Source organism: Harpegnathos saltator, unplaced genomic scaffold (genome assembly GCF_003227715.2).
Source record: "Harpegnathos saltator strain DR-91 unplaced genomic scaffold, Hsal_v8.6 scaffold612, whole genome shotgun sequence".
NCBI lineage: Eukaryota > Metazoa > Arthropoda > Insecta > Hymenoptera > Formicidae > Harpegnathos > Harpegnathos saltator.
Window position 1 is genome coordinate 591,243 of NW_020230441.1, and position 27,519 is coordinate 618,761.

A 27,519-nucleotide genomic window follows, 5' to 3' on the forward strand; every position below is an offset into this window, starting at 1 on the left:
GGCCATCTATTTCTGAAACACCCTGTGTATAAAGCGTCTTGGAAAATAGCGTCGACCGGTTGCGCGAGGACGCGAGATTTTTCGCCGCGCGAAATTCACGATTGAATTTTCTGCGGAAAGTTCAACTTTGCTTCACACCCGAGTCAAAATTTTGCTTTTGTATTAACCCTGCAAGTTTGAACTTGTTGGACTTGAAAGATCAATGGGGCATGTAATATTTCACAATGTACTCTCTCTCGCGCGATCTACAGATTCTAACAGCGGTATTGATAATTGTAAATTATTTATGACATTAAATTGAAAAACATAATTGGTTACAGAATTGTATTCACGGGTAGTTATTCGACTGTTTGCCGGTCGATATTTCTTGCATGAAATAAGTACTGATCAAATTTTAACATTACACACTGCTCGAAGTTATATTAACTGAATCGTAGCAAATAATTCCATATCTTGATTTCAATATAGTAACAAACTAAAGCTAAACATTTATATCTGTATCATCTAGTGATTCAGAGTAAATATTAAAGAGAGAAATATATATTATATCTTAAAGATTCTGTTATGTAATACAGTCATTGAAAGATACTATCTCCTGATTATTTTGAGCAACGTGTGAAAACAGTATAATTAAATCGCATTAATTTTCTCGAGATATTGCAAATACCCATCACCATAAAAATGTCTTTTCTTCTCTGACTCACCAATACACAGTAGACAGAGTCAGCCGCGTTCTGCTGCGGATCTGTAACAAAAAATATAGTTTCGTTAGTTAAACCGTTAGGTTAGGTTCAGTTCGCAGAAGCGCGCGCGTAGATACAAATGTTGATCCTTTGTCATCGTAATTCAACGGCTTTTATTCCAATCACTTGATTTTTCGATCACAATGAATCAAGAAGAAATGTACAAATGATCAGTGAACCTCACCTTCAAGCCGACTCTGCTCGGCCCGAACCGGATCCTCCGGTGCGGCATCGGCGTCCGTCGAAACTGCGTCCCGGTAACCGCAGCTATCGCGTGGCCGCAAACTCCAGCAGATCTGTAACAAAAAGCGAGTTTCCTCATTAGTATTACAGCGACAATACGTCCTGCATCAAAGATTCGAGACTATAAATTAGCTTCTTCAACTTAACCAAGTTAACCAATAAAAGTTTACCTCTAAAGCCATGAAACACTGCTATTGCTCAAGATTCTCCGGATCGTCACGCACGCATACACACACACACACACACACACACGCACGAATATTACACGTTACACGCGCGCGTACACTGTGATCGAGCGTGAAAATTCGGAAATTATTACCCGCGTCGATCCGTTCGCCGACGCGGCGTAAACAATAATGGAAGCGGTTGCGGCAGTTGCGTACTTATGAACATGTTGTTTTCAAAGTCGCACGACCTTGTTCCGCTAGGACGCGTCTCAGAGAGCCCGTAACGTTATATAAAATTTACCTTTTTAAATAAAAAGGTAAAAAGAGGCGCAACACGTATTGTGTTATTTTTAGAAATTTCAAATTATCTTTTTTCAAGTTATATATGTAACATAAAATTTTACAAGTAAAATTTATAACTATAATAAAACTCTACAAGTACTTTGCAAAAGAAATGATATAAACGGCAATGTTTACGCTTTTAGTACTGTACATCGTACCGCATCTGAGCGTGTATCTTTGGGCAATATAATTTATTATTTTCGTTATACAAGTAATAAGTTTGTACAAGTAAAACTTATTCTATTTATTTTCTATTTATTATTATTTCTAACAATAAATTCTTCTATTGAATACTATAAATAAAACTCTACAAAACTGTTCTACAAAAAAATGATATATCAAAACAATAGCATCAACTGAAAAACTCTACTCAACATCAACTCTGAAGATAAATGTATCGAACTCCCAATGATACACAGTCTGGTAAACTTAAAAAACAATCTTCATTATTTACTAGAACACTGAGTTTTATGGTTATTTTACTTGTTATTATAATAAATTAGTTATTATAACAATGCAATAAAAAATATTTAATGCAAAAAATCCTGGCTTCTCTCTCTCTCTCTCTCTCTCTCTCTCTCTTTCGCTCTCTTTCTCTCTCTCTCTCTCTCTCTCTCTCTTTCGCTCTCTTTTTCTTTCTCGCACATTTCTACTCCTGTATTCTAGCAATATTCTTCTCTCTCTTACTCTGTCGCTTGCTCACTCGCACTCACTGCTTCTTCAGCGTGCTTGTAACACCTCTGGTGTCGGAAAAGTGAGATGCACAAATTTCCTCTCCTCTGCGATCTAGCGTTTCTTACTTTCTTACTGAATCGAAATTTTTCGTGATTTGGACTTTATTTTAAAATATCTACACTTAGAGACAACATACACAAAAACATAAGGACACTTTTCTTCTTATTTTTTAAGGCCGAATCGATTGGGACTGAAAAAACCTCGATCGGTTTTGCCATTGCTGAGATATGAATATCTCACCTCGTTTCAACTCGCAATTTCGCATAATATAAGCACGATGTGTCTCGCGTTGTTCGGGCACAATTTCGTTGCGCTTGAACTTGGCGACATACTCGACAAATACTCGGCGATTCTATATCGGCCCTTCAAATTCAATAGAATTTACAGAGTTAAAGTAGAGAAGCAAAATTTCACTTCTTAATTTCAATTTCCGATGCATCGGTGATTAAACATCAAGATAAGTTTCGTTGCAGTGCAATCCGTTTGAGATCAATCGAGGGATAATCTCTCCAGTTACATAAGCACAATTTCAAAGTTTAATTTACCTTAACCCTTAACTTTCGATGTAAATATTGAACGCAAGTTTCGAATAAGACGCTGCTTCTACTATACGGATTTCGGCACACCGTGCCGTAAGCACATATACATGTGTTGTGAGTGTATCATATTAACTGTTAGTGTGTAGGTGAGCAAATATACACATACGGAACTATACAATGCGAGTGTATACCAATACACTCGATCGTCAGATTCTCGTCGTAGATTTCGCTTATCGACCGCCATTTTCTTGGCTTCGCAAAAATATAGAGAATATTCTCGCTGCGTGAGGACGTATATATTTGATCTCACCACAAGGAATCAATAAAAATATATACGTTTCGACGTGCCAATATCGAAATCCTAATATCTGAAAGGAGCTTCCTTTGTCATTTCCTAAATATAAATCAATATAGTACCATCAATATAAATCTCCGATAACATCGCATCGAACAAATTATTTGTTATCGTTGCCGTGCTCGGTGTATCGTATCTTTCGTTATAGTTATTTTTCTCGACATATCTATATTTATACAGAAGCATCGTGATTGCATGATTGAAACGATATTTTTTTCTATTGTATACACTCACCACTGAAAAATTCACAATTTTTTATTTTTCGTACTCATATTTTTTTTAACTTACCGAAGAGGCAGTGACTCGGAAGCGGCCATATTCTGCTACGGACCTGAAATAGAGAATAAAATTTTATCAATCAAATATATATAAATAATATTCTCCACACTGTAATATAAGCGTTTTATATTATTTTACAATACTCAATCTCTCCTTGACATTCAATTTGTCAAAATACGTAATCTCTGCGATAAAAAAGTAAACAACGAGACTCGCGCTGAGATTGAAGTGGACAATGACTATGACGAAAAAGAGGAAACATTAAAAGGAAACGTATTAATACAGTTTTTTTAAGGATAGATTCTTTAGGCCAGACAAACATAGACGTCGAAACGCCAAGCGTTAGGGAAAAACGATGTTCATTTGTCGCGCGACGGTGCAATTTGGCAAGCGCTCGCGAAAATCAACGTGGCTAATTCGCGTGACCGCCAAGGTATCGTGTCCGTTATTCAAGTGAATCTGTCTTCAGCAAACGCGACGGCATGTCCACGCTGAGCGAAGCATCAAGCGGCGTTTAGACACGCGTAAAAGGGTTGCAGAGCCTCTCGCTCTGTACTTCCCGTGGCGCGCGAGACTGGCCATGCGCCAAAATGTCTTACAATCGATGAGACTGTGCATTATGTAAAAAGCTAAAGATGATAGCATTGTTGCGAGGAGCCACGAACGAGGTGCACCGCAACCATGCTGTAAACAGGCTGCTTGACTGGCTGGTTTAATGCCGCCGCAGCATTCCGTCGGAAACTGTCTCCGCGATTCCGCGGCGTGCCAGTAAACGCCCATCTCGGACCGCTTACGTATACACATCTCTCGTCGGCTTGTCGTATGCGAGGCGCAACCCCGTCGTCTTACATCTATCGGCATGCGGCAGCTCGAGGGTAATCCACCAAACCCACCACCGCGAAATGCGCTTGTCACACGAAGACAATCAACCCCGGCGCGCTGCGAGCTCGCCCGCAGCGCGAAACCGCCAGTTTCGACGAATCCGGCGCATTGCTCGTAAATATTGAGTATATATATATATGTATGTGTGCGCGTATGTATGTGTCTACACATCTATATCTCACGAGTCCATATTACATGTATCACGGTATATATATTATTCGCTTCACCAGAGTGTGACAGCGTCACACCGGCGGAAGTATAAAGTTCCCCGGCGCGAAATTGGATCTCGAAGAGATAGCGCTCCGACAATCGCGCGATTAAGTAAAACTGTGTGAGAAAATTGAGAAGGAACGCTCGAGGATGTTTCCTCGACACGACAAGACTCTCCTAACTGACTAAACTAACGCGAGGAACGGCAACGGGATCAGCTTGCTCGCTGCAAAGGATGCAAAACATTCAGAATCCCCGCTGTTACGCGCGATCGTTCCCGAATTACAATATTTTTCGAATCGATAGCGACCTCGTTAGCGTAGTGTAATGTTTAATGGACACTCGCACCTGCGAGATTTATTCGTAAAACGCGAGCGTTATTTCGTGCGTACTCGTTTGCGATGCACCGACATCGCGCTAACCTTTCGCGCGCTCGTTACGCGTATCGAGCGCAGCGGTGTGATTAATCCGTCGAATCACGTCTGTCTTGCAGGACACACGGATTATCTGAGGGGATGCATGGCCGACATAATCTACAACGGCGCCGGAGTTATAGAATACGCCAGGTCGAGGAAGGGCCAGTCGGAGGCAACAGCCGTAACGTGGGGCTGCTCGCCGGAATTCGACGCCACGAGGAGCACGGAAGTCAGCTTCGTCGAGGACGGAGCATTCGTCGCCATTCCACGACCCATCCCGCGTTCCGGCTCGAGGTATACATGTACACTAAAAGTGCTTCTTTCCGTTGTAACGTATACGCTTCCATTTACCATCGTCGCACCTATGAGACCGTAGAAAACGCAATTAAACTGTCGCAATGCAGCCGTATCGACTGCATTACCGTGCTGCGTGTGCGTGTATCTATACACACACGCATATATATATATATATATATATATATTTATTTATTCACACTGCATATATCGAATGTGAAGATCGATGCAAAGCACAACGCGACGCTTTTGTTTCGTTATGAGCTTTCGCTCATGCTGAGACCCATGATCGTGTAATTAATATTTTCATCGCTGTTTGTAACGTAGCTTTGAGCTTTGCGCAGCGAAATGCGCGATGCAAACTTTGTGAAAGCAATTTCGCAGTTTCGCCGCACACGAGCGTTCCAACATTGAGCTCGACGCATTCGGTTGTCCGTATTTTTTTTCTCTTGCCCGCCATCAGACTTATAAGCCTGGACGTTGTGGACGACCCTGACGAGTCTCTCTTTCTCCTCCCTCCCTTTCTCTCTCTCTCTCTTTTTCTCTCGCTTTCTCCCCCCTTCTCTCTCCCGCGCGTACCACCGCGAAAACGCAAAATAAATACGTCGGTTCGCGAATCCAATATCTTATGGTAATGCCGCGAGAAATCCGTTTCACCGAGCTCGAGGCGGGGGTCACATAACTCGCATACCCTTGCGCGTAGCTGTACATCTACATCCACCACCGCATTCAAGCCATTGGTCAAGAGAGAACCTTTCATGTTACTCGATTCCTACCACTTTCATCTGCCGCGCTGCTTTTAACGACCGAATCCCGCCGGAACGTAGTTAAACCGTTTCGAAAAGCACGAAACAACTGTTTCAATCGCGTTATGACGTTGTCGATGATAATTCTTGCAACTAGACAGAGAGAGAGAGAGAGAGAGAGAGAGAGAGAGAGAGAGAGAGAGAGAGAGAGAGAGAGAGAGAGAGAGAGAGAGAGAGAGGCGGACGACGCGACGCTGTCGTCTCTCAATGAGGACAACTCGCGATCCCTCTTTTCAGGCGCGGCACGAGGACTACGATACGCAGACGGGATGGTCGATTGACTCGGAAGCTCATAACGATAAAGCTACTTAGTGCGCCAGCGCTCGTTTGCAGAATTAATACCATTCGCGCGACGCTCTCGCAGAGATCTCGTCATTTGGACTGATGAATATGAAATATCGCGAGGCACATATACACACGCGCGATGGGCGTGAACACACCTTAGCTGACGCGTCTATTTTCTCGATATTTCTTCAACGGCAATGGCGAAATGTCTCATTTAACAATTAACCCGTCTCTCCTTTCGTGATAGCGATTTTCCGCGAACGAGCAAGCCTAAGCACATACGACGAAAAAATTCACACACGAAGGAATTCGAAGACGCGCCGTTGTCTGTCGGCGCGTTGTCCCCGCAAGAATGATTCTTGCGGGGACAACGCGCTCATTGAGCGGCGGAAAAACGCTTTATTTTCACGAATACGAGTACGAATACTCGACGCACGCTGGGTTGTTAGCACGCTTAATGCAGGCATCCGCCGTATGTACAGGTGGTTAAGCCCCGGTAGCGGCGGCCGATTTACCGCATCTTGTAGGATCGCGGAGGCACCGCAGTTGCTCCGCTGCTCTTTTGTGTTGCACCAAATTAAAAGCGCGCCCATCGTTTTCCGCGGTGCCTTAATTCAACACTTATCTGGGAAAATAAATGTTGGGACCTGTTGCATTAATGCGACCGAAAGCGAAACAAAGGACAAAGGGCACACGCCTGGTTCCTCTTTGCGTTTTGTACAAATATTTGAACGGACGAGCGAGACGCTCGACCTTCCCCGTTCGCGTCGAGCGCCGCTACGGCTACGTGCACGACTCGTAACCCCCCGGACCAGACAGCCAAACGCGAGTCTCTCGTCGATAAACGAGTAAGCAGATAGTCAGGCGGAATCGAGCGGATGACCAGACAGTCGTAACTGTCTTCCTTCCGCGGTGTTCTACGTGAAGTCGATGAACCGTGAAGATTCCGACGTGCGCTCTCTGAGTTCAATTGATCTGGAAGATTCGAGTGTGTGTATAACGTGCATGCGCGCCCGATACAGACGCCCGAGTGTTATCTCCATCCGTGCCGACTGCAATTTCTGCTCATCGTTTAACCGCTAATTCATCGATTTCCCGCCGTCGCGTGCAACACCGGGAATTATCGGGCGGCTTAGCGTACCGAATCGAGTTTGTTTTATGTTCCTGCAACACTCGCGTTTTTTCCCCGCTCCGACTTGAGCCGACGAATGAAGATTAAAGAAATCTCGCGGAAAAACGAGCGGACGGATATTCGCGCGCTTAATTTCAGCCGTTGTGTCTTCTCGATCGGGCATCTCCTCGGTCCCGGCACCGGCAACCGACTGAGCAAGAAGACATGAAGAGCGAGCGAGCGTTAAAACATGGCCCCGCTAACAAAGCATCGATCGGCGAAGAACAACGGAGAGACACAAACGAACGGTATTAAGGTGTCCTTAGTGCACCTTCGGAGCGGTAAACAACCAATTGCATTTACAATTCGCGCATATATCTACAGCCGCGCAGCGAATTGTACTATATAGTAAGACACTGACTGGCACGTATAATATATGTACATATAGAAGCATTCTCATTAATTCCATTTAACAGAGTTAAATGATGAGATAATTCTCGGTGGGATAATTGTAATTTACGCGATTAAATCGCACTCGGTATTTCGGTTACGGTGCACTCGCGCGCGTTTCATCATCTCACGTGCGGGAGAGGTTTCCATTAACGATGAATGAAAAAAAAAACAAAATAAAGAAATTAATGAAGCACGATACTTCGGAGTGCGATGGTAACGGTTGCGGCTAGCGCGATAAAAATTGATAAAGATGTTGCAAATACCGCGGGGGGGAGGAGGAGGAGGGGAAGAGGTGCGTCCTCGTGCGTTACACGATAGCGCGTAGAATGGTAATTTTAATACCCCCGGCACGGGGCGATATACGTGGTCGTCACTGCAGCGTGTACATTATATTATTATTACATCCGTCCGTTACTATGATGAAAGTCTAGTGCGCATTCGTAACCACTGTTGTAGTGCCCCGCCGTGCTGCTATTCCAAAAGCAAAGTAATGAATCCGTCCGCTGAAGTAAATAATCGGCTTTCGTGCTCGCAGCAGTCGTGGCGTCTTCGCGCGCAGGATGCGAAAATCAGTCGTCCTAAAGTTTTGCCGGGTAGAAGTCGACCAAGCGAAATTTGATTTGATTATAATTATAAATTCACAGCGAATAATCTTCTTCCTGCCCTCCCTACTCTCCTACCTACCATCGCTCGCACATTAACTTCGCTCGTTTAACTCGTGTTGCACGAATAACATTTTGCCTACTTAATCGCGCGCTCCGCCGTGACGTCTGAATGTTATATCGCCTGAAGAGCGACGAGCGAGGGGACGCGCAATTACCTCGCGAGGATAATATTTGCGAAAAATTTCAATTATTAAATGTTCCTCGGCGTCTGCTACTCTTGCGCCGTTACGTTTTACATTGCGAAGCGCGCAGCGAGTCTCGAATTCATAGAATTATTTATATATGCGCCTTCTCAAGATTCGGTTACGCTTCGCATTTTCGTAAGGGGATACCGTCCATTATCCATTATTCGTTGCCTCGTTTCCCAACGAAATGGCAAATCGTTCAACCGGTGTCGGCGCTCGACATGCAGACGATGCGTGCGCAAAATTTCTCATTCCGCCGTGTCGGCGGCGCGACACTTGCCCGGCGAGGAAATCAAGCGCGAAATTCTATTCTGACCGCGGATACGAGATAGTATCGGAATTTTTCGTTGCTTCCCGTCATTCGAGCGAACATTCTCCGCCCGGCATCGCCAAGTCGACTTTGTCTGCGCTGGTAACTGCCGTAACACCGGCCGCGAACGATTGTGTGCGAGCGCGCGATTCTTTACTTTTAAGAGATATTAACGACACCTTCCACCGCGGAAACTCCCATCCTGCGCCTTTACAGATGGGAATTCGAGCTGAAGACCGGCTCCGACGGCGGCCTGTTGCTCTACAACACCGGCCAATCGTCCTACGCCGATTATCTCGGCATCGAATTGTTTGAAGGCAAGATTCGGCTGCTGATGAACAAGGGGAACGGCCCGTCCGAGCTGATACACGGCACCGTGGTGGCCGACGGCAAATGGCACAGCGTCGTCGTGGACTTCAACCCGAGCGGTATCGGCATCGCCGTCGACCGTCACGAAAAAACGATGGCTTTGCCGTCCGGTGGCAATCGTTTCCTCGACCTGGCCGACACGCTGTACATCGGCGGCACGGAGCTGAACAAACGCGCCCGTGCGCTCGGCAAGGGTCTCCGGTCGGGCGACGTGAGTTACAAGGGCTGCATACGGAACATGGTGCTCGACAACAAGGACCTCGGTCTACCGGACGTTAAGGTCAGCCAGGGTGTCGTCGTGGGCTGCGTATGGGGCTTCCCGTGCGTCGAGGCCGACCCGTGCGTAACCGGCGCTACGTGCTCGCAGCTGGGCGTCAGCTCGTTCAAGTGCAACTGCGAGCAATCCCTGTGCGTCAAGCCGAATCACGCCGACGATTACAAGGTAGATCAATTTTAATCGAGTTTCGATGACGCTTCACACTTGGCGAGGGTTACGGTGCGGTTGCGAGCTAATTATGTCGCCGGCAGCTAGCGTATGGATTTATGGATTTATGGAGATCCAAAATGCACGGCTAACTTGGTCAAGATAGAACGCGGATATAGGCCGCTCTTTGGCGGCGACTCTTGTTCGCGTAATTAGCGTGATACATACGAGATATACATAGGGGCCATTTAGTTTTATCCGCGCCAACCGCAAATGCGGCGGCTTTTCTCATCCTGATAGAGATAGTCGGCGAGATGAAGCGCGCGTTGAAATCCCGACCTGATAGTCCGGCGAACAGCGAGAGCACTTGGTCCGCGTCGCTAGGGTGTAAAAAGTCGATGTGATGGCGTCTTTGCAGATCTACTCCAACGGCACTCTGCCCGTAAACCTGGAGATTCTCTCGCTGAGTCCACTTTTGGTTTCCGAGGGGGAGCATGTTCTGGTAACGAGCAAAAATATCGGGATGGTGCTGGACATCGCTAAATACGGCGTGGGGGAGGAGGGTGTTATATTCACCTTGGTGACGCCGCCAACTTACGGCACATTGGCGCTCGACCTGCTAACGACTCGGAGTGACCACTCCTTCACGTTACAGGATATCAATCAAGACAAGGTAAGGTCCGACCGATCGCCCGACCGAGCGATCGACGATCGCTTTATTCGATAAATCGTTAACTAACGTTCAATTCGTATGCACTCTTGTATAAGTTGGACCACGACGCGATCGCTCCGCGACGACGTCGGCGCTCACCCGTCGGTCATACGTGCGCGCGCCCGCGATGATGAAGCTCGAGATCGCCGAGGAGTTTCGCGGAAACACGTGTAAAAGGCGAAACTCGGTCGGCCTGCACCTGACGTTAATTAATATCAGGTGACTAAACTCGCCGGCCCGGCCCCGTAGGCCGCGCAAGGTGCGGAGAAACGTGGAAAGTCATGTGCTCTTCCAGTTCGTCATAGGACCACGCGTTGCTATACATAGTACGCGCCATAAGGACTAACTTTAGAACCGTTGGCGGAGAGGGTCGGACAACTCCGTCGTGATTCTCCCGCTCGCCTGCTCGTCGTCCGCTAACCCACACTCAATTTATCCAGCGACAGTGCTCTATTTATAAACTGCCGCCACCACTCATTAATGGTTTTTCGTTAAATCGCGTATCGGGCTTTTTATACATCGTACCATACCGCGGCGGCTCACGTTATCTCCCGTCAATTGCTTTCTAATCGTCACAAAAAGGAACACGGGAAAAAGCTCACTCCCCGTGTTTTCCTCTCCCTCTTTTTCTCGCGTCTCGCGGGATCGGCGACCGGCGACGCCCATTCGATATGCTAATCAACGACTCCCGACATAACCCACGTCGCTCTAATTAATTTCAGCCGCGGTCGATCTCGAGTGTTAGATCGAACGGCAGAAAGGATAACACGAGTCGGGTGCTCTGACGTGTTCGCCCATGATTAATTCTGATTCTGTAGCACGATGTTGTATATGCGTGCATGTGTGTGCGTACGTATACGTGTGTGTGTGTGTGTTGTGTGTGCGTGTGTATACACTCGCTCAAGATTGTCGTGGTATGGTGAGAGCTGTGGCAAGTTAAAGTCCACACACTCCTCGTTGTAAGGTCGAGTCTAACCGATACTGCACGACAGATTAGTAGCACTCGCGCGATCTCCCCCGTCGTGTGCAAATTTACTTTATAAGACGGTGCGAACACGGAAGATGCTACCGGGCGCCGCGTCATTTAATCCCGAGCTTGCGATTCGGAAGTGTCTATTAAGCACTTTAGAAGTATGTCTGCTGTGTTACGGATCTCGTATCTTCGGGATTGCGTTAATTTACTCGACTCGCTACACAACTCCTACATTAGGAGAGGACAGAATATGATATATATATATATATATATATATATATGCACGCACAGACAGATATGTGTATATATATAGCGCGTTATCCTTATGACAATTGACTTGCCCGACAGATACAGTATATGCACGACGGTAGCGAAACCACAGAGGACAGCATGATTCTGGAACTGACATTGGTGGCCGGGACAGGCTACACGCTGCCAGGATACCTCCAAGGACGCCTCAGTTTTCCTCTTCACGTTAATGTCACTCCTGTCAATGACCCTCCATTGCTCGAGATACCGACCGCGAAAGTGCTGCGTCTAGCTCAAGTAAGGCACGAAAATAAAGCCGGAGCACATCCTTTTTCTGCCGACTCATTCGGTCGCCGCTCTTTCCGCGAACGTCGCCGGCGACAATGCGATTATTCGAAACACGTTGCTTCTCTCGCCGGCTGAAACAACCGACGTTTCACGCCACCTAACTGAATCAATTAATGGAGGCAGAGTGAAATAGTAGCTTATTTGTGGCTCGTGCATCTTCGGAGAACGCGGCAATTTAGCCGCGGCGAGATCGATTTAACTCGCTCGCGCGCCGGTCATCGCTCTTAATTAACCGCGCGTGTAAGCTGGATAATGCACGCATGTGCGTGCATTGTGTGCACGTAGGAGCAAGGCGCGTGTACGCGCGCAGCGAGCGAGCGAGTACGCATTTTTCTTTCGATCCGGCCGCAGATTCTCGGAATAGCGATGACCGGCGATACAAAAGGCGGAAATTGTCGCGGTTATGACAATCGACGTCGTCGTGCCCGTTTGATCGCGACGCCGGCGCGGAAATAATACACACACACACGACGCGGCTTTTTTTCCCTGCCGATCGACCGTGTATAGTGCCGAGCGAATGCAAATCGCTCGATACGTCGCGACGCGCGCCGCTCTCTAGAGGCAGATGTGAAACGCGCGAAAAACGCTGATATTCGCAGGGCACGAGAAAAACACTGACCAAGGAGTTAATATGGGCCATAGACGCCGACACTCCTTCGGAAATGCTGATCTACACGGTTTTACGCGCGGATACCGACGCAGGACACATCGAGAGAGTCACCACTCCGTTCCGACCTATCGACATGTTCACGCAGGCCGAACTGATACAGGGTCTCATCGCGTACGTGCATCGTGGAAATGGTAATGAGACAAATGTGCCCACGTAGCGCTTCTCTTATTTCTCAGGGCTCACGCTCCTCCCCTTCGGGATTCCGCTGGTCGAGCTTCGCGCGAACGAGTCGAATTTTCATCTTGCAGCCAAGCCGAACGCGATGCTGGGCCTGCAAGTGAGCGACGGCATCGAGAGCAGTCAACCGGCGTACCTGCGCGTATCGGCTTATCCGTTGCAGATCAAGCTGACGCACAACACCGGCCTCGTTGTGGTACATCGTTCGTTCTCCTACCTGACGCCGGCGAATCTCTCGTTCGCTACCAATTCCGACGACAACACCATCGATATCCGTTACGACATCGTCTCGCTGCCGCAGCACGGTGTTTTGCAAAAGCTCAGGGACGTCACCGGCGTCTGGACGAACGTGGACCACTTCACCAGTCGGGACGTGGAGTCGCACATCGTTCGCTACCTCCACAACGTCGGCAGTCCTAATCAGGACGAATTCAAGTTCCAGGCGAGCGTGCGCGAAGTGAAGACGCAACAGACCTACGACTTCCGTATCACTTTCATTGACCTCGAGCTGAGGGAAGGCAGAAGAGTGCCCGTTAATCTCACCGGCACGTCGAACATGACTATCACGGGCAACCACTTGAGGTACCAGACGAATCCATTAGTTACGTCGCCGAGTAAAATTGTTTTTACTCTCACCACGGGACCAAGATACGGCAATCTATTTCTGTCCGATCGCAAGCTCGGGACGGGCGACACCTTCACGCAGGAGGACGTCGAAGCCGGCAGGCTGATCTACTATCTGTTCCGACGGGCTTACTCCAATATTCTCGACGAAATAACCTTTAAAGTCAATGCACCCCAGTGCGTCGACATACACGCCAACTTGAAGCTCCAATATCACGTCGGTAAGAACGTCGGCAAATCGCTCGAGGGGCTGGAGAGCCTGAGGGTCGACGAGGGCTCGAAAGTGCCTCTGAGGATCACGCATATGAATCCGAAGGAATACGGTATATCTTCCCTCGTGTATAATCTCACAATAAAGCCGAATCACGGCTGGCTCTCGATCGCGAATACCTCGCGATCGCAGGAACAAAGAAATGTCTCGTCCTTTACGTTCGAGAATTTGTTGACGCAGACGGTATACTACGTGCACGACGACTCCGAGACGAAAGAGGACTCCTTCGAGTTCGTGGCGGTGTCCCTGGATGCCGTGGACTTTATGTACGTCGGGCAATTTCGCGTCGAGATTAACATGAAGAACGATAATCCGCCGGAACGTACGGTCGACCGGGTCTTCCACGTCGTGTCGAGGGGCGAGAAACTGATTACCAGCAAGGATCTCGCTTACATGGACAAGGACATCGGCACTAAAGCGAGCGAGCTCGTTTACACCAGGAGGGACGCCCGGAAGAGCGGAATATTCCGGATTACCAATCCCTCGGTGCAAATACGCGAGTTCACGCAGCAGGACATCAACGACGGCGCGATACTTTTCCGGCATTACGGTGACGAACGCGAGAAAATCGAATTCGGTATCAGCGACGGTCACTTTTACAGAACCGGCGCTCTTGAGATCCAAGCCAGCCCGCCCTACATCAGATTGCGCGAGAGCAACGGTTCGGTGGTCCAATTCAACAAGTCCGTGGTGCTTCATCCGAAGGAGTTGGAGATAGAAACGAACGTGTACACCACCGAGAAAGACGTCAAGTACACCGTGTGGGAGAAACCAAAGCATGGTATACTGCTGAAGCACGGTAGAGAGTCCAACGGTTTCACGGAGGACGATTTGCGGCACGGCACTGTCGCGTACAAGCATCTCGGTGGATCTCTCACGAAGGACGTCTTCAAGTTCAAAGTATACGTGAAAGGTGCAGAGGCCGAAGGGGCGTTCGCGATCAAGGTCTACCCGGAGAGCTACTGGGAGACGTTGATCGTCCAAAATAACAAGACAATCTTCGTCGAGGAGGCTACGAGCGTGCTGCTGAGCCGAAAAAGCCTCGAGATAATGCATCCGAAGATATCGCCGAGCGAGATCGTTTACCACGTGCGAGAGTGGCCGGTGAACGGCTACTTGGACTTGCAGATCCACGACGAGCACAGTGAGGAGACCAAGGAAGAGTACAGCGGCAACGCGGTGAAGCACTTCGAGCAGAGCCTCATCAACGACGGTCGCGTCTTCTACGTTCAGTCGGTGATGAATCAAACGAACGATCGCTTCGTCATTGACGCGACCAATGGCATCACGTGGCTGCGCGGCCTGAGCGTGAACTTTGTCATAGTGCCGGAGAAACTCTACGTCGAGGCGAAGAGCTTCGTCGTGGTGGAGGGAAAGAGCGTGATACTGGACGAGTCGAACTTCTCGGTAGTTACGCCTTATTACGCCGGCAAAGTGACGGATTACAGGATCGTGGAGAAGCCGAGGCACGGCACGATCGTCGACTCCACGAAGAACGCCCAGGTGAAGAAATTCTCGCAGAAGCATCTGAATGCCGCGGTCATACTTTACAGGCACAACGGGGATGAATTCCCAAGGGATGCCTTCAGGATGGTCGTCACGGCTGGCGACAAGACCAGCGAGCCCTTTGACGTGCCGATCACGGTTCAACCCGTCAACGACGAGATCCCGGTGCTGGTGAACAGAACCAAGCTGAACGTCTGGCAAGGCGGGTCCGTCGTCGTGACATCCGCGAATCTGGCAGCCGTGGACAACGACACCGAGCCGTGGGATATCATGTTCAACGTGACCGGAGCGAGGAACGGGTACATCTCGTTAATTAATTCTCCCGATACGGACATCTATAATTTCACGCAAAGTCAAATCAACGAATCGCAGGTGGTGTTCACCCACACAAGTGAGTATGCTGCTACTATGATTATTATTATCATGAGTATACACTCGATAATTAATCTAAACGTGTACGTAAACTATTTTTGCATAATTATACGTACACGTACGAGGCAAAACAGCGACGGGCGAGATCAATATTGAGCGATAAACGCGTTTGATTAATATACCGCATTGAAATACGAGATCACGCATGGCAGTAATTAACGCGGACGTGTAAAGCACGATGCGATGCTCTTTCAGATGGCTCCGACGGCGAGTTTAACTTCGTATTGAGCGACGGCGTGCACACGACGGAGTCTTACACGATCTTGGTCGCCACAAAGCCAGTTCGTCTGAACATCGAGTACAATATGCCCCTTAACGTTTTCCCCCTTACCAGGAAATTAATATCGGACAGGCTTTTATTAACGACGTGTTCAGACGAAGCGAGAGAGATTAGATACACTGTGCGAAATGGACCCCATTTGGGCAAAGTTATAATGGAGACAAGTGAGGGCGTATGGCTCGAGGTCGAGCGATTTACTCAGAGAGATATAAACAATAGCAAAGTGATTTACGAGCACACCAAGCAGTTCATGGACCTGACGGCCAACGACTCTTTTACGTTCGACGTGGAAGCACATTTCGCTGGAACTTTAACAAATCAGGTATAAAAGACGGCCGAGAGCAATTGCTTAATGTGGACAACCTCATTGCCCAAAAGTTCCTTATCTTCCTACCAATCTTACAAAAAGTAAGCTACTTGGTTCGCTCTCCCGGCGAATTCCAAGACTTGACAACTTCCTAATAACTGATACCTGAAACGAAACATTTCGACTCTCTCTCGAATGTCGTTCACTTCTAATGGTTTACCAATGTTTTGCAGGTTTTCCAAATAGATATATCGGTTTCAAGCGGTGGCCTAGACAGATATATCTTAGCGAAGAACGTGAGAGTCGTGGAGGGTGGATCCGCGCAGGTCGTCATGAACATCAGCGACATCGTGTCGTTCTTGCAAATCAACGCTGGGATCGAATATCCGGCGGTTCTCTCAAGATTGGTTCATCAGCCTAGCCACGGCCACGTGATGCTTCTGCCGGATTTGAACGTGACTACCTTCACGCAGCCGCAAATCGAGGGTGGAAAGATAGCTTACTACCACGACCACTCGGACACTCTAGAAGATCGCATACAATTCTCCCTGTACTTGACACCCGGCCACGTGTTGCTCTGCAACACCAGCGTGCCCGTCATCATCGAGCCGGTCAACGACGAGCCTTTTAAGCTCGTCACGAACGCCCCGTACATTACGGTCGTCCAGAATCAAAATCAGACCATTACACATGAGAATCTCCTCACGACCGATCCCGACACACCACCGGAGGAGATCATCTACGACGTGATCTCGGGACCGACGTACGGCAGACTGCTGCTTCTATCCTCCGACCAAAACACCTCGGAAGTGCGACAAGTGAACAAGTTCTCCCAGTACGACGTGGACTCCAATCGAGTGGTGTACGAGCACAACGGGCCGCTGCAAGCCGCCTCCTTCTACTTCAGGGTCTGGGACGGTCAGTTCAATCCAGCTTACACTGTCTTCAACGTCCACGTGCTGCCCATACGTTTGAACGTGACGGTGCTCGGGCCGGTGAGCTTGCAGCAAGGCTCGAACGTGGCTCTCGTGTCTGAGAGCAACATAAAACTCGACACGAACGCGCGGCAGGACCTGGTGACCTACGAAATCACGACGCATCCGAGGCACGGAGTGCTATACGTGAGGGACAACGCCGCGGCGACCTTCAAGCAAACCGACCTGCTGTCGAAGAGCGTGATGTTTATGCAGACGGACATGACGGTGTCGAACGACAGCCTGGAACTATCGGCGCGCTTGAGCGGTTTCGAGCAGCAGCACATATGCGTGGACATCAGAGTGATGCCGCTCATGATCATGAATCCGATGATAGCATTGGCGGGCGAGAAGAACCAAATAACTCTCCGGTACCTGGACGCGACACCTTTGGCGAAGCTAACGACCAGCAATCCTCTCTACAGCATCGTGAGGAAACCAAAGTTCGGCAAGGTCAAAAGAATCATCAGGAGCTCCACGTCGTCCGGCGAGAAGAGAGGCACACGTGAGCGGGAGGTGGCGCGTTTCTCGCACCAGGAGGTCGTCTCTGGCGTGATATACCTCGTCTGCAGGAAAATACCCTCGATGGAGTATGAAGGCATCGCGGACAGCTTTAGTTTCATCTTAGCGGCGTCCATCTTCCAGCCGGCGGTGGGCGATTTCGAGTTTCGGATCAAACACGACACGGACGACGACAACATCACCTTGGGCGGCCCGATGGATCCGGTCGGTCACGAGGGTGAGATGGCAATCGCGCCGAACATGAGCAACGACTACCTGCTGATCCTCGGTATGTTGCTCGGCGTGTTCCTCCTCGGTGTGGTGGTGATCATCACGATCAGGTGCCGGCACAACAGATACAAGCACGCCGAGGAGGAGAAGCCGGAAAACACACCCGCCGTCGGCGTAATGCCGCTTCCCAGACCTCCGGATCATCTAATGCCTGCGACTCCGCACCTCAAGCCCTTCGGCAACGATCACAATAGCGTGACGGCCAGCACGCCTCTGCCAGTGTTACCGTCGACGTTGCCGCAATGCAAGGTGATACCGTTGAGTCCTCTGGAGAGCGGTTCAGAGGTCGACGTCTCCGCCAGGTATCCTTACGGGGTGGCGGACGGCGACGAGTGGAGCAGCTTCGACACTTCCGATCTACCTTGTCAGTCGGCCACAACTCAGAGGACCAAGAAGAACCCGTTGCTGAGGAGGGATCAGTACTGGGTCTAGCAGGAGACGAACGCGTTGCGGCTCATGCGAAGGAAGCCGTAGCGTCTCGCGATGTGTTTCGTGCCAAACTGTATCGAGACTATCGTGGATATCACGGACTTAATGTGCCTAAGGAAAGTGAAATCTGCGACGGGATTTACAAGAGTCGTTCGTCGAACCCCGGAATCGTCGCAACGGACGCGTGAGATCGACGGTGAACGACGTGAGAACGACATGAAACTTCGATGGTGCGGCATGACCTCGGTGACTGTGTCGGCGTGTCGGTGCATCGTCCGGTTGTAGTTTGGAGAAGAATGACAAACGAAAAATGAGAGAGAGAAAGAGAGAGAGAGAGAGAGAGAGAGAGAGAAAAGGAAAAACGAAGGAACTTCTAGACGGAGACCCTGCGGATCGGACAGAGAACGATCGGCGATCGACGGACTCGCGATCCGGAGGTAGTTCGCAGTGTCTCGTGTACTACTAGCCTAAAACGATATAAGCAGAAATCTAGAGAACCTCCTTGAATGTCACGACTATCGCCGCTATCACGAGCTCAATGTGCCTAAGAGATGTCTGACTCTGCCTGACATTTTTCCACTAATCGCAACGTCGATTTTTCCTGTACGCCCCGCTCAACGTTCCTTCCCTACGGCAGATCGATATACATATACCCGGCCGGCAGATGAAAACGGCGAATCACAATTCTGTCCGCTGAATGTCGGGACAGATTCCTGCCGGTGAAAATCACAGTCTCGATTCTAAACCGGAAAATCTGTCCGTCGGTTCACTGGCTCGTTTTAGAGTGCAGACCTTCAGAAGGATCCGTAATAATAAAGTAATTCTTTTACGTTTCTCTCGATCCCTTCCCACTTTTTACACTTTTTGTAAACTTAGAACAGTAAGAAGTACCAAGTTACGAAAATGGCATTTATCGATCCCTACTGTCGTAAGTTTCAGGTGAAATCAAAACCGAGGCGGAACTTTCGCTCTGCCTTAAGCTACATAGACGAAGGCCAGGATCGAGTAAACGGGAACAATGCGGGAACTTTGCGACTACGATCGTAAAACGATCCGATATCTACGGCGCGATTGTACATCCGCGCGCTCCTCTTGCTCGTTTCTTGCCATCAAAGCGCAACCGAATGCATTTATATTAACACAACTGTACTCCAGTTTGGACATATCTTTTTATACCATTGTATTGCCCGAGTTGAGCTTTGATTTTTCTCGAACGGTCTCGCGTGTACGGTTCATTCTATCCGGTTCCACTCCAACTATCTCAGTGTTATCCTTGGCTCATATCGTGCGATTAAACGCACATCGGCAATTCATGTTCGTTCACTCATTCGTTCGTTCGTTCGTTCGGTCGGTCGCTGGTACGGTCAAATCGCGTTTATCTTTGCGTGACACGAAACGCGTTGAGTTATGGTTCTCGTTAAATAATGTACGACGGATAAAAAAAGTCGTATCGACTGTTTACTGCATCGCTGGTAAGAGCGAGACTGTCGGTCGATAGCGTTAATTCCACACCGCGAATCATCGTTTCTCAGCGTTTTCTTCACGACGAAACGTCACAACGATTATCTTTCATGGGATTACGTAGTAACGCCTATGCGAGACGCGCAATTCATCCGTTTCCCGCGTTATTCGTCTCTGTAGCGAGCGATAGACAGTTTGCTTAAGCGACACCAGATAACACGACTGTTCGACGTATCTGAAATTGCGAATTATCGTTAACGGTCTAAGTCCGTAAGCCGTTTTTTTACACGAGGCCGTAGAACTTTCCTACTACGAGTCGTTGACGCGCGGCGAGTTCGTAATTCATAAGCGATGAACGGGGTTATGTGTGTGTGTGCACGGTTCCGGTATTACGAGAGAAATTTATTGACGGGGGCGTGTTGACGAGTTCGTTGATTCTTAAGAGAATTTTACGTTACGTTACCCTTATACGCGAACTCACTTCAACAAATCCGCTTCCGGCCAATGCTTAAGCAAGCACGATAGACGCGATAGACGTTATAAATTATCGTTTAGCTCGCGATTTGTAATTTATACGAGGAGATCGGGTGAGCGTTAGATTTACGTCGCGACGAGCATCGTGTTGTTAAATATAAAAATTTCACGTCAATGACAAACGAAGTTGTAACATTTGGGGTATCGAATGACACAAATTAATTAGAAGTCACTGAATGACCACAACAGCTTTTGACGCGAGTCTACTTTATATAATTTGCTAGAATTGCTTCTGTTAAGATCAGAGAATATTGCTGTTTTAAAATTCTCGAAATAAAATTTCGTACACTTTGCAAATCCTCGAGCGAACGTCTGGCCGAAAGTGGATTAACGGCGACTTCCTTGAAAAGAATCTTAGAAGCGTATCTAATAAAGCAGTCTAATGTGAATGTTGATTATAGCGATTGTAATGATATATAATATATATATATAATGCGAACACACACTCCTACACACGCGTAGAACGTACTACCGTTCCATGGATTGATAGCATACGCATTGATAGATTCTAATTAAAGACGTTTTATCGAAACAGAGAGAGAGAGAGAGAGAGAGAGAAAAGGAGAGAAAGAGAAAATGAGAAAAAGAGAGATACCCGTTCGTTGATTCATGAATATGCTAAAGACGAACCGTTAGGCTTTTTTACATCCATCAAAAACGAACTGATCCGAGTGCCAAACTTCTATAATCTATGATATTGCATAATTATCATAGGAATGTATTTTCCCTGCCGACTGAATGCATTACTCTTCTAATTCTAATAAATTGAATGTGCGATGTTAAGTAAATACAGTTTAATTTATTATTTAGCACACATTTTTATGTGGCTTACTGTTTAATGTGACATTATTATTAACATTGCGACTTACCTTATATGTATCAAATACACATGTATTAAACAAAAATTCCTTTATAATTGTTAACATACGTTTCTACATCTTAAGATAATTTGTCATTGCATAAAAATGAATGGAGAAATATAAAAATCCATTATATATATATATATATATATATATATATGTGATGCGATTGAGTTTTAAAAATACTTCTATACTTCTATTGATTTCATTAATGAAAAAATAAACACCTCACTTTTTTAGGCAAAGTTAAGAAAGCAATGAAACCACTACATAAGGTTTGATCAAAATAAATTACTTATTCTAATATCGTTTAAAAATCAAAGTTAAATTTATATCTGATTATATTTTAAATTTAATATTTAAATTTATTTAACATAATGTAGTGCAATAAAAATTTTTCAATTTTTTTAGACAGATGGCAACTACTTTAACTAATTTAATTGTCTGAGAGATGAAAATGAGAATGTATATATAAATTATAGGAAGATATTTCTTCCAATATTCGTATAAACTCTACCATTATGATCATTGTGTGTGTGCCTTTTAACATGTTCGCTATTACGTGTTATATATTATGCCCTAGATATATGAATATTGTATAATTCTTGTGCTAAAAAAGCAAACATCACATGTGTATATTTGATATCACTAATGACTTATAAAGTAATCTTGTCAAATTTATAATTTATGTATAAATAAAAGTGAATCTTATGTATAAATAAAGGTATGTATATTGATATATAAAAATATTTAACGTGTAATGGCGGACATGCGCGATAAGGACAAACATGTTATATATATTTCAGTGATATTGAAACAGAAATATCAAACCGATAAATCTCTCGATGCAAATTCGTAACGATTCCGCGTCATGTAAAAATCTATAGTAAACTCACCGAAAAATCACATCGACGTAGTAGCGATAGAATCTCGAGTACCAAAAGCCGTGGATTTCCTGTCCCAAAAACATATATATGAGTTATATTGCGCTGCATATCCAGACAACACACGGATGTCCACAAGGACGTCCGTTATATGTCCATTTTTTTTTTACAAAAGACGTCCATAGGACGTACGTTTGTCACAACTTCGGACATAGGACGTCCGATGGACGTACATCGTCCTACAGGTCCGATGTCCAATAAGGACATCCTTGTTACGTCCAATTTATGTCCACGGACGTGGACATACGGACATAAATTGGACGTGAAACGTACATCCATTGGATTCACGTCCGGTGCTGTCTGGGATAACACAGGCCTCGTATGTTCAACATGCGAGAAACAATGATAATTACCTGTCTGAAACTTTTGAAGATCCAAATGCCACCAGAGATTCATAAATTCTCACACATGCTGTGTCGAAACGCGCAAAACGAAACTTTAAATACACATATAATCAACCGATGCGACGTGACAGACCGTAACGGCTCGCCACATCCATTTGCACTGAATGCAATGCAAGTCGAACGAATATTTTCAAATAGACTTGTTTGAAAATGTGTGGCCAACTTCAAGGCAGTTGTGACGTGGGGAAAGTTATATTTATTAAGAAACGGGCAATGCAATTAGAATAATTTTCTTGCTTATTTCGGCGACGTAAATGAGAAATAATGTCTTGAAACAACTTACAATATCGTAAATGTCTCTTATTTTGATACAATTGTTTTCATTTGGAGTGTCACATCAGTAGCGCACTGGTGAATCTTGATCGAACTACGTGGCGACTTTCATGAAGTTGCTGCAGTGTGCCTCCACAATAATGAGCCTGGTACCGCCACCTATAAAATCAATCGTGCACGAAATCAAGCTGGTTAGCGGGAAGGTGATATCGCAGTACTCGACTTCTCAACATGGCTTCGTACGTGCGGTGAGTTTGATTATTTTTGACTTTTTAACCTTCACAAACGAGGAAGATACGGATTTATCGCGCACGTCCGGGACGTCGCCCATTCATGTCGGTCTCAGCGGACATGACGAATTCGCCGGTCTTTCAGCATAAATAAATCTCGATCGTCAGTCGCACCGTGTTTGATCCCGCGATGACGTGTCCCCCCCGCGGTATATTATTTATGATATAAATATTTTTATCAATGAACACGCCGCGCAGTTGGTCGCGAATCTAATCTAATCTGTCGCTGAACGAATACGATACTGACCACCGTACGTTACAGTGGAATTTTACAGTTTTATAAACGATTATTGCTACGTTTTTATAGTCCGTTGCGGTCGCAGTTTGCGGCAGACCGCTTTAGACCGCTTTAGACCGCTACCAAGCCGGAAGTAAAACAAGAAGAAAATACAATGTAATGCCCACTGATGAACATCACATTTGCATATTATTATAATTGATATTTTATGTGGAATGTACTCTATCATATACCCAGCAAAAAGTTCGATTTACCTTCAATGATTATGAATTTTTCAGGTTGGCTCTATTTTTAGTATTACTTTGTTCTCCATTTATTGTCGACGCAGTCAACCGAGACAACTTTAAAAGATGCGATCAGAGCAGTTTTTGTCGGTAAGTATCAATTGTATTTGTAGGCTTTGTTGTTATTCTTGGGAAACATAGATATAATTATTGTTTTCTTTCTCTTACCTTCTAGACGTTGCAGAAAGCAGGAACCTGGAAAGACACCATATCAACTTTTACCAGAAACTCTTATACAGAATGAATTTATGATCACCATAGAATTATATAATAAGGATACAAATATCTTCTATGTGGTGAAACTTATCTCACTGAAGGATAATACATTTAGGTTACATGTTAATGAGAAACACCCGCTACATCCTAGATATGAAAATGAATATGCACTTTATGACCAGCCGCAAACAGTAAAATTGGATTCTGTGGAAAAGACTGCTGAGAGTATAACAGTAACAAAGGGTGAAAATAAAGCCATTTTATACATTAATCCATTTAAGGTAGACTTATACTCTCAAGGTGTTTTAGCAATATCAGCAAATGCTCGCGGCCTTATGAGATTTGAGCATTTGCGTACTAAACCAGTAAGGTATATACCGCTGGAGGATAATTATTGTTTTACTTGAAATTTCGTGAGATATAAACTTATCAATCATTCATATGTTATTACACAGACCAGAACAAAGTGAAAATGCTGAAGCTGTGGAGATAAATAATAGCACGTTTCCTGGTGATGGTGCTGATAATGATCCTGGTGCTTGGGAAGAAAATTTCAAGGAACATCATGATGCCAAACCATTTGGGCCAGAGGCTGTTGCCATGGATTTCAGTTTTCCTGGATCGGAATACGCATACGGTGTGCCAGAACATGCTGATTCATTAGCATTACGGTCAACCAAATCTACTGATCCATACAGACTGTATAATTTAGATGTATTCGAGTATGAAACAAATGAACGTATGGCTTTGTACGGCGCTGTTCCGGTTCTTTATGCTCATGGGTAATATCGCTGAACAAACTAACAAACTCTCTAGGAATTAGGAAAGCATATTTGCACATAATATATTGGTATGACATTTCAGGAAGGAAAGAACTTCGGGTGTTTTCTGGCATAACACAGCTGAAACTTGGATAGATATTTTATTAAGTGCAGACAATAACGTTGTAGAAAGCATCGTTAATCTCGTATCTGGATCTAGTAAAAAGTCCCAAGTGGATGCTCATTTCATGTCTGAATCTGGAGTTATCGATGTATTCTTTATGTTAGGTCCAAAGCCATTAGATGTGTTTAGGCAGTACACAATTTTGACTGGTACAGCTCCTTTGCCACAGGTATGTGAAATATAAATGTAACAAAGTGTAAAATTTTTCAAAGTATGAGATGTTTACCAATTAAGACTTATCGTTTCCTTTATATGTATATTAGATGTTTACTCTGGGATATCATCAATCTCGTTGGAATTATAACGATCAAGACGATGTTGCAACAATTGCCGAAAGTTTTGATACACACGACATACCTATGGAAGTTATGTGGCTTGATATCGAATACACCGACAGTAAGAAATATTTTACATGGGATTCACGCAAATTTCCAAATCCTCTTGATATGATACGCAATCTTACTGCCAAAGGAAGAAAACTAATAGTCATTATTGATCCTCATATTAAACGTGATAGCAATTACTTTTTACACAATGACGCCACCAGCTTGGGTTATTATATTAAGAATCGAGACGGTAAAGATTACGAGGGTTGGTGCTGGCCCGGATCCTCGTCGTATTTAGACTTCTTCGACCCAAAGGTCTTTGAATATTACGTCGGCTTATACAGTTTAGATAAATTCCATGGTACCACCAACGATGTTTACATTTGGAATGATATGAATGAACCGAGTGTATTCAACGGGCCCGAAATAACAGCATTAAAGGATCTCGTTCATTACGGAGGTTGGGAACACAGAGATGTCCACAATATAAATGGACATATGTACATTCGGGCAACATACGAAGCTCTATTCCGTCGGTCAGGAGGTACCTTGAGACCCTTCGTCCTAACGAGATCTTTCTTCGCTGGGTCTCAACGCTACGCGGCAATGTGGACTGGCGACAACACGGCTGATTGGAACCATCTCCGTGCGAGTTATCCTATGTGTCTGTCGGTCGCTATATCAGGAATATCATTCTGCGGTGCCGACGTCGCTGGTTTCTTCAAGAATCCAGACTCCGAATTATTCATCAGGTGGTATCAAGCGGCAGTGTGGCTGCCTTTCCTCCGTCAGCATTCTCACATAGAAACAAAGAGACGAGAACCATGGACATTTAACGAGGAGACCACGCAGGTAGTTCGCGAGGCACTCAGACTGCGGTATTCCTATCTCCCATTCTGGTACACTCTCTTCAGAGAACACGAAATCAACGGTTCACCCGTTATACGTCCTCTATGGGTTCACTATCCATCCGAAGCGGAAACCTTCACCATTGATGATCATTTACTGCTCGGTGATTCTATACTTGTACGTCCGGTATTCCAGTCAGGTGCCACGGAAGTGTCTATTTACTTCCCAGGAGAGAGCAAGTTGGCGTGGTACGATATCGATACGATGCAACCTTACCAACAAGCAGGATACGTCAATATGCCGGTAACGATCCACAAGGTTCCTGTATTCCAAAAGAGTGGTTCTATTGTTCCACGAAAGATGAGGATACGACGTAGTACGGTCCCTATGAAGAATGATCCTTACACGCTAATAGTAATCGCCGATAATAATGGCAGAGCTAGTGGAAATCTATATATCGATGATGAAGCCAGTTTTGAATATCGTCATGGAAAATATTTGTACCTAAGACTAAATTTGACTGGCAATAAGATAACTTCGACCCTAATAGATAAATTAGCTTCATACGAGACACTAAGCTGGTTGGAAAGAATAGATATAGCCAATCCACCTCAAGGAATCAAGTCTGCCCAGCTGGAATCTCACAGTAAGTCATCACATCGTATATACGATACATCAATCTCCTCTATAAAGATATGCACTTTTATTAATTAATAATATATACAATTTTCTTATAGGTATGGGAAAAGTAACTCTGGAGACTAAGTATAATCCAAATAACAATGTATTAACGATACGTAAACCAGCTGTAAATATGGGCGAAGAATGGACTATTGAATTATTGCGTTAGGATTATGATTTCATTCATAATCGATTCAGTAATCATACTTGATAATGCCACTCTTTTTTATTATACATACTATACATATTTCAGCTGTGATCCGGATTATTATGTCTATTAGAACAAATAGGAACACAAAATTTAGCTACTATGAGAGTGAAATGATTGTTATCTCTTTTCGCAAGGTAAAAAATTTGCTTGCAGCATTTATCAGATGTGCAATTAAACAGCATAATATTGTGAAGCTCGGGAATGTTTATACAAGTACTGTCCTTTGTAATTTACAACTTTGTTTTTTATAATAAAAAATTAAGAACAAAGTATATAATATTTCCGGTATATTATAATTGATATGATATATATATCATTATTGATATATAATTCATACTATTATATATAATTGATTACAACCAAAATATTACTTTACATTGAGAGCATATACACATTTATGTATTTAATTTAGAAATATACATTTCTCTAAATTTATTATAAAATCA

At 45.5% G+C, this 27,519-nt stretch overlaps 2 protein-coding genes across 5 annotated transcripts in view; both read left to right on the forward strand.

Annotated features, from left to right (window-relative positions):
• kon (chondroitin sulfate proteoglycan 4-like protein) overlaps positions 1–21,402 on the forward strand; it is a 40,619-nt gene extending 19,217 nt beyond the window's left edge. The window contains exons 4-12 of one of the 3 annotated variants that reach the window (XR_849766.3): positions 4,989–5,205; positions 9,237–9,831; positions 10,232–10,486; positions 11,847–12,044; positions 12,695–12,896; positions 13,014–15,734; positions 15,971–16,377; positions 16,596–19,374; positions 19,491–21,401. Coding sequence is in view for 2 of the 3 variants with exons in the window: in XM_011141149.3 (XP_011139451.1) it covers positions 4,989–5,205; positions 9,237–9,831; positions 10,232–10,486; positions 11,847–12,044; positions 12,695–12,896; positions 13,014–15,734; positions 15,971–16,377; positions 16,596–18,560 (6,560 nt within the window). In the remaining variant the exon portion in view is untranslated. Of the gene's footprint in view, positions 1–4,988; positions 5,206–9,236; positions 9,832–10,231; positions 10,487–11,846; positions 12,045–12,694; positions 12,897–13,013; positions 15,735–15,970; positions 16,378–16,595 lie in introns of all 3 variants that reach the window. The other 2 variants (XM_011141149.3, XM_025304494.1) reach the window with 2 other exon arrangements.
• Positions 21,403–23,193: 1,791 nt separating this feature from the next.
• GCS2alpha (glucosidase 2 subunit alpha) lies at positions 23,194–27,141 on the forward strand. Of its 2 annotated transcripts, none has more exons than XM_011141152.2 (7): positions 23,194–23,281; positions 23,840–23,935; positions 24,021–24,431; positions 24,517–24,843; positions 24,926–25,175; positions 25,270–26,827; positions 26,919–27,141. In XM_011141152.2, the coding sequence occupies exons 1-7, from the start codon at positions 23,265–23,267 to the stop codon at positions 27,029–27,031; spliced, it is 2,772 nt and encodes a 923-aa protein (XP_011139454.1). In that variant the 5' UTR covers positions 23,194–23,264; the 3' UTR covers positions 27,032–27,141. The 2 variants fall into 2 exon arrangements, with proteins under 2 accessions (XP_011139454.1, XP_011139455.1); XM_011141153.3 differs by lacking the exon at positions 23,194–23,281 and adding an exon at positions 23,288–23,717.
• Positions 27,142–27,519: the final 378 nt, after the last annotated feature.

Excerpts from the sequence above, each read along its gene's own strand:
- GCS2alpha (XM_011141152.2), top strand. Across the intron at positions 24,844-24,925 it reads CCGGTTCTTTATGCTCATGG|GAAGGAAAGAACTTCGGGTG; the intron begins GTAATATCGCTG and ends ATGACATTTCAG. Across the intron at positions 26,828-26,918 it reads TGCCCAGCTGGAATCTCACA|GTATGGGAAAAGTAACTCTG; the intron begins GTAAGTCATCAC and ends ATTTTCTTATAG.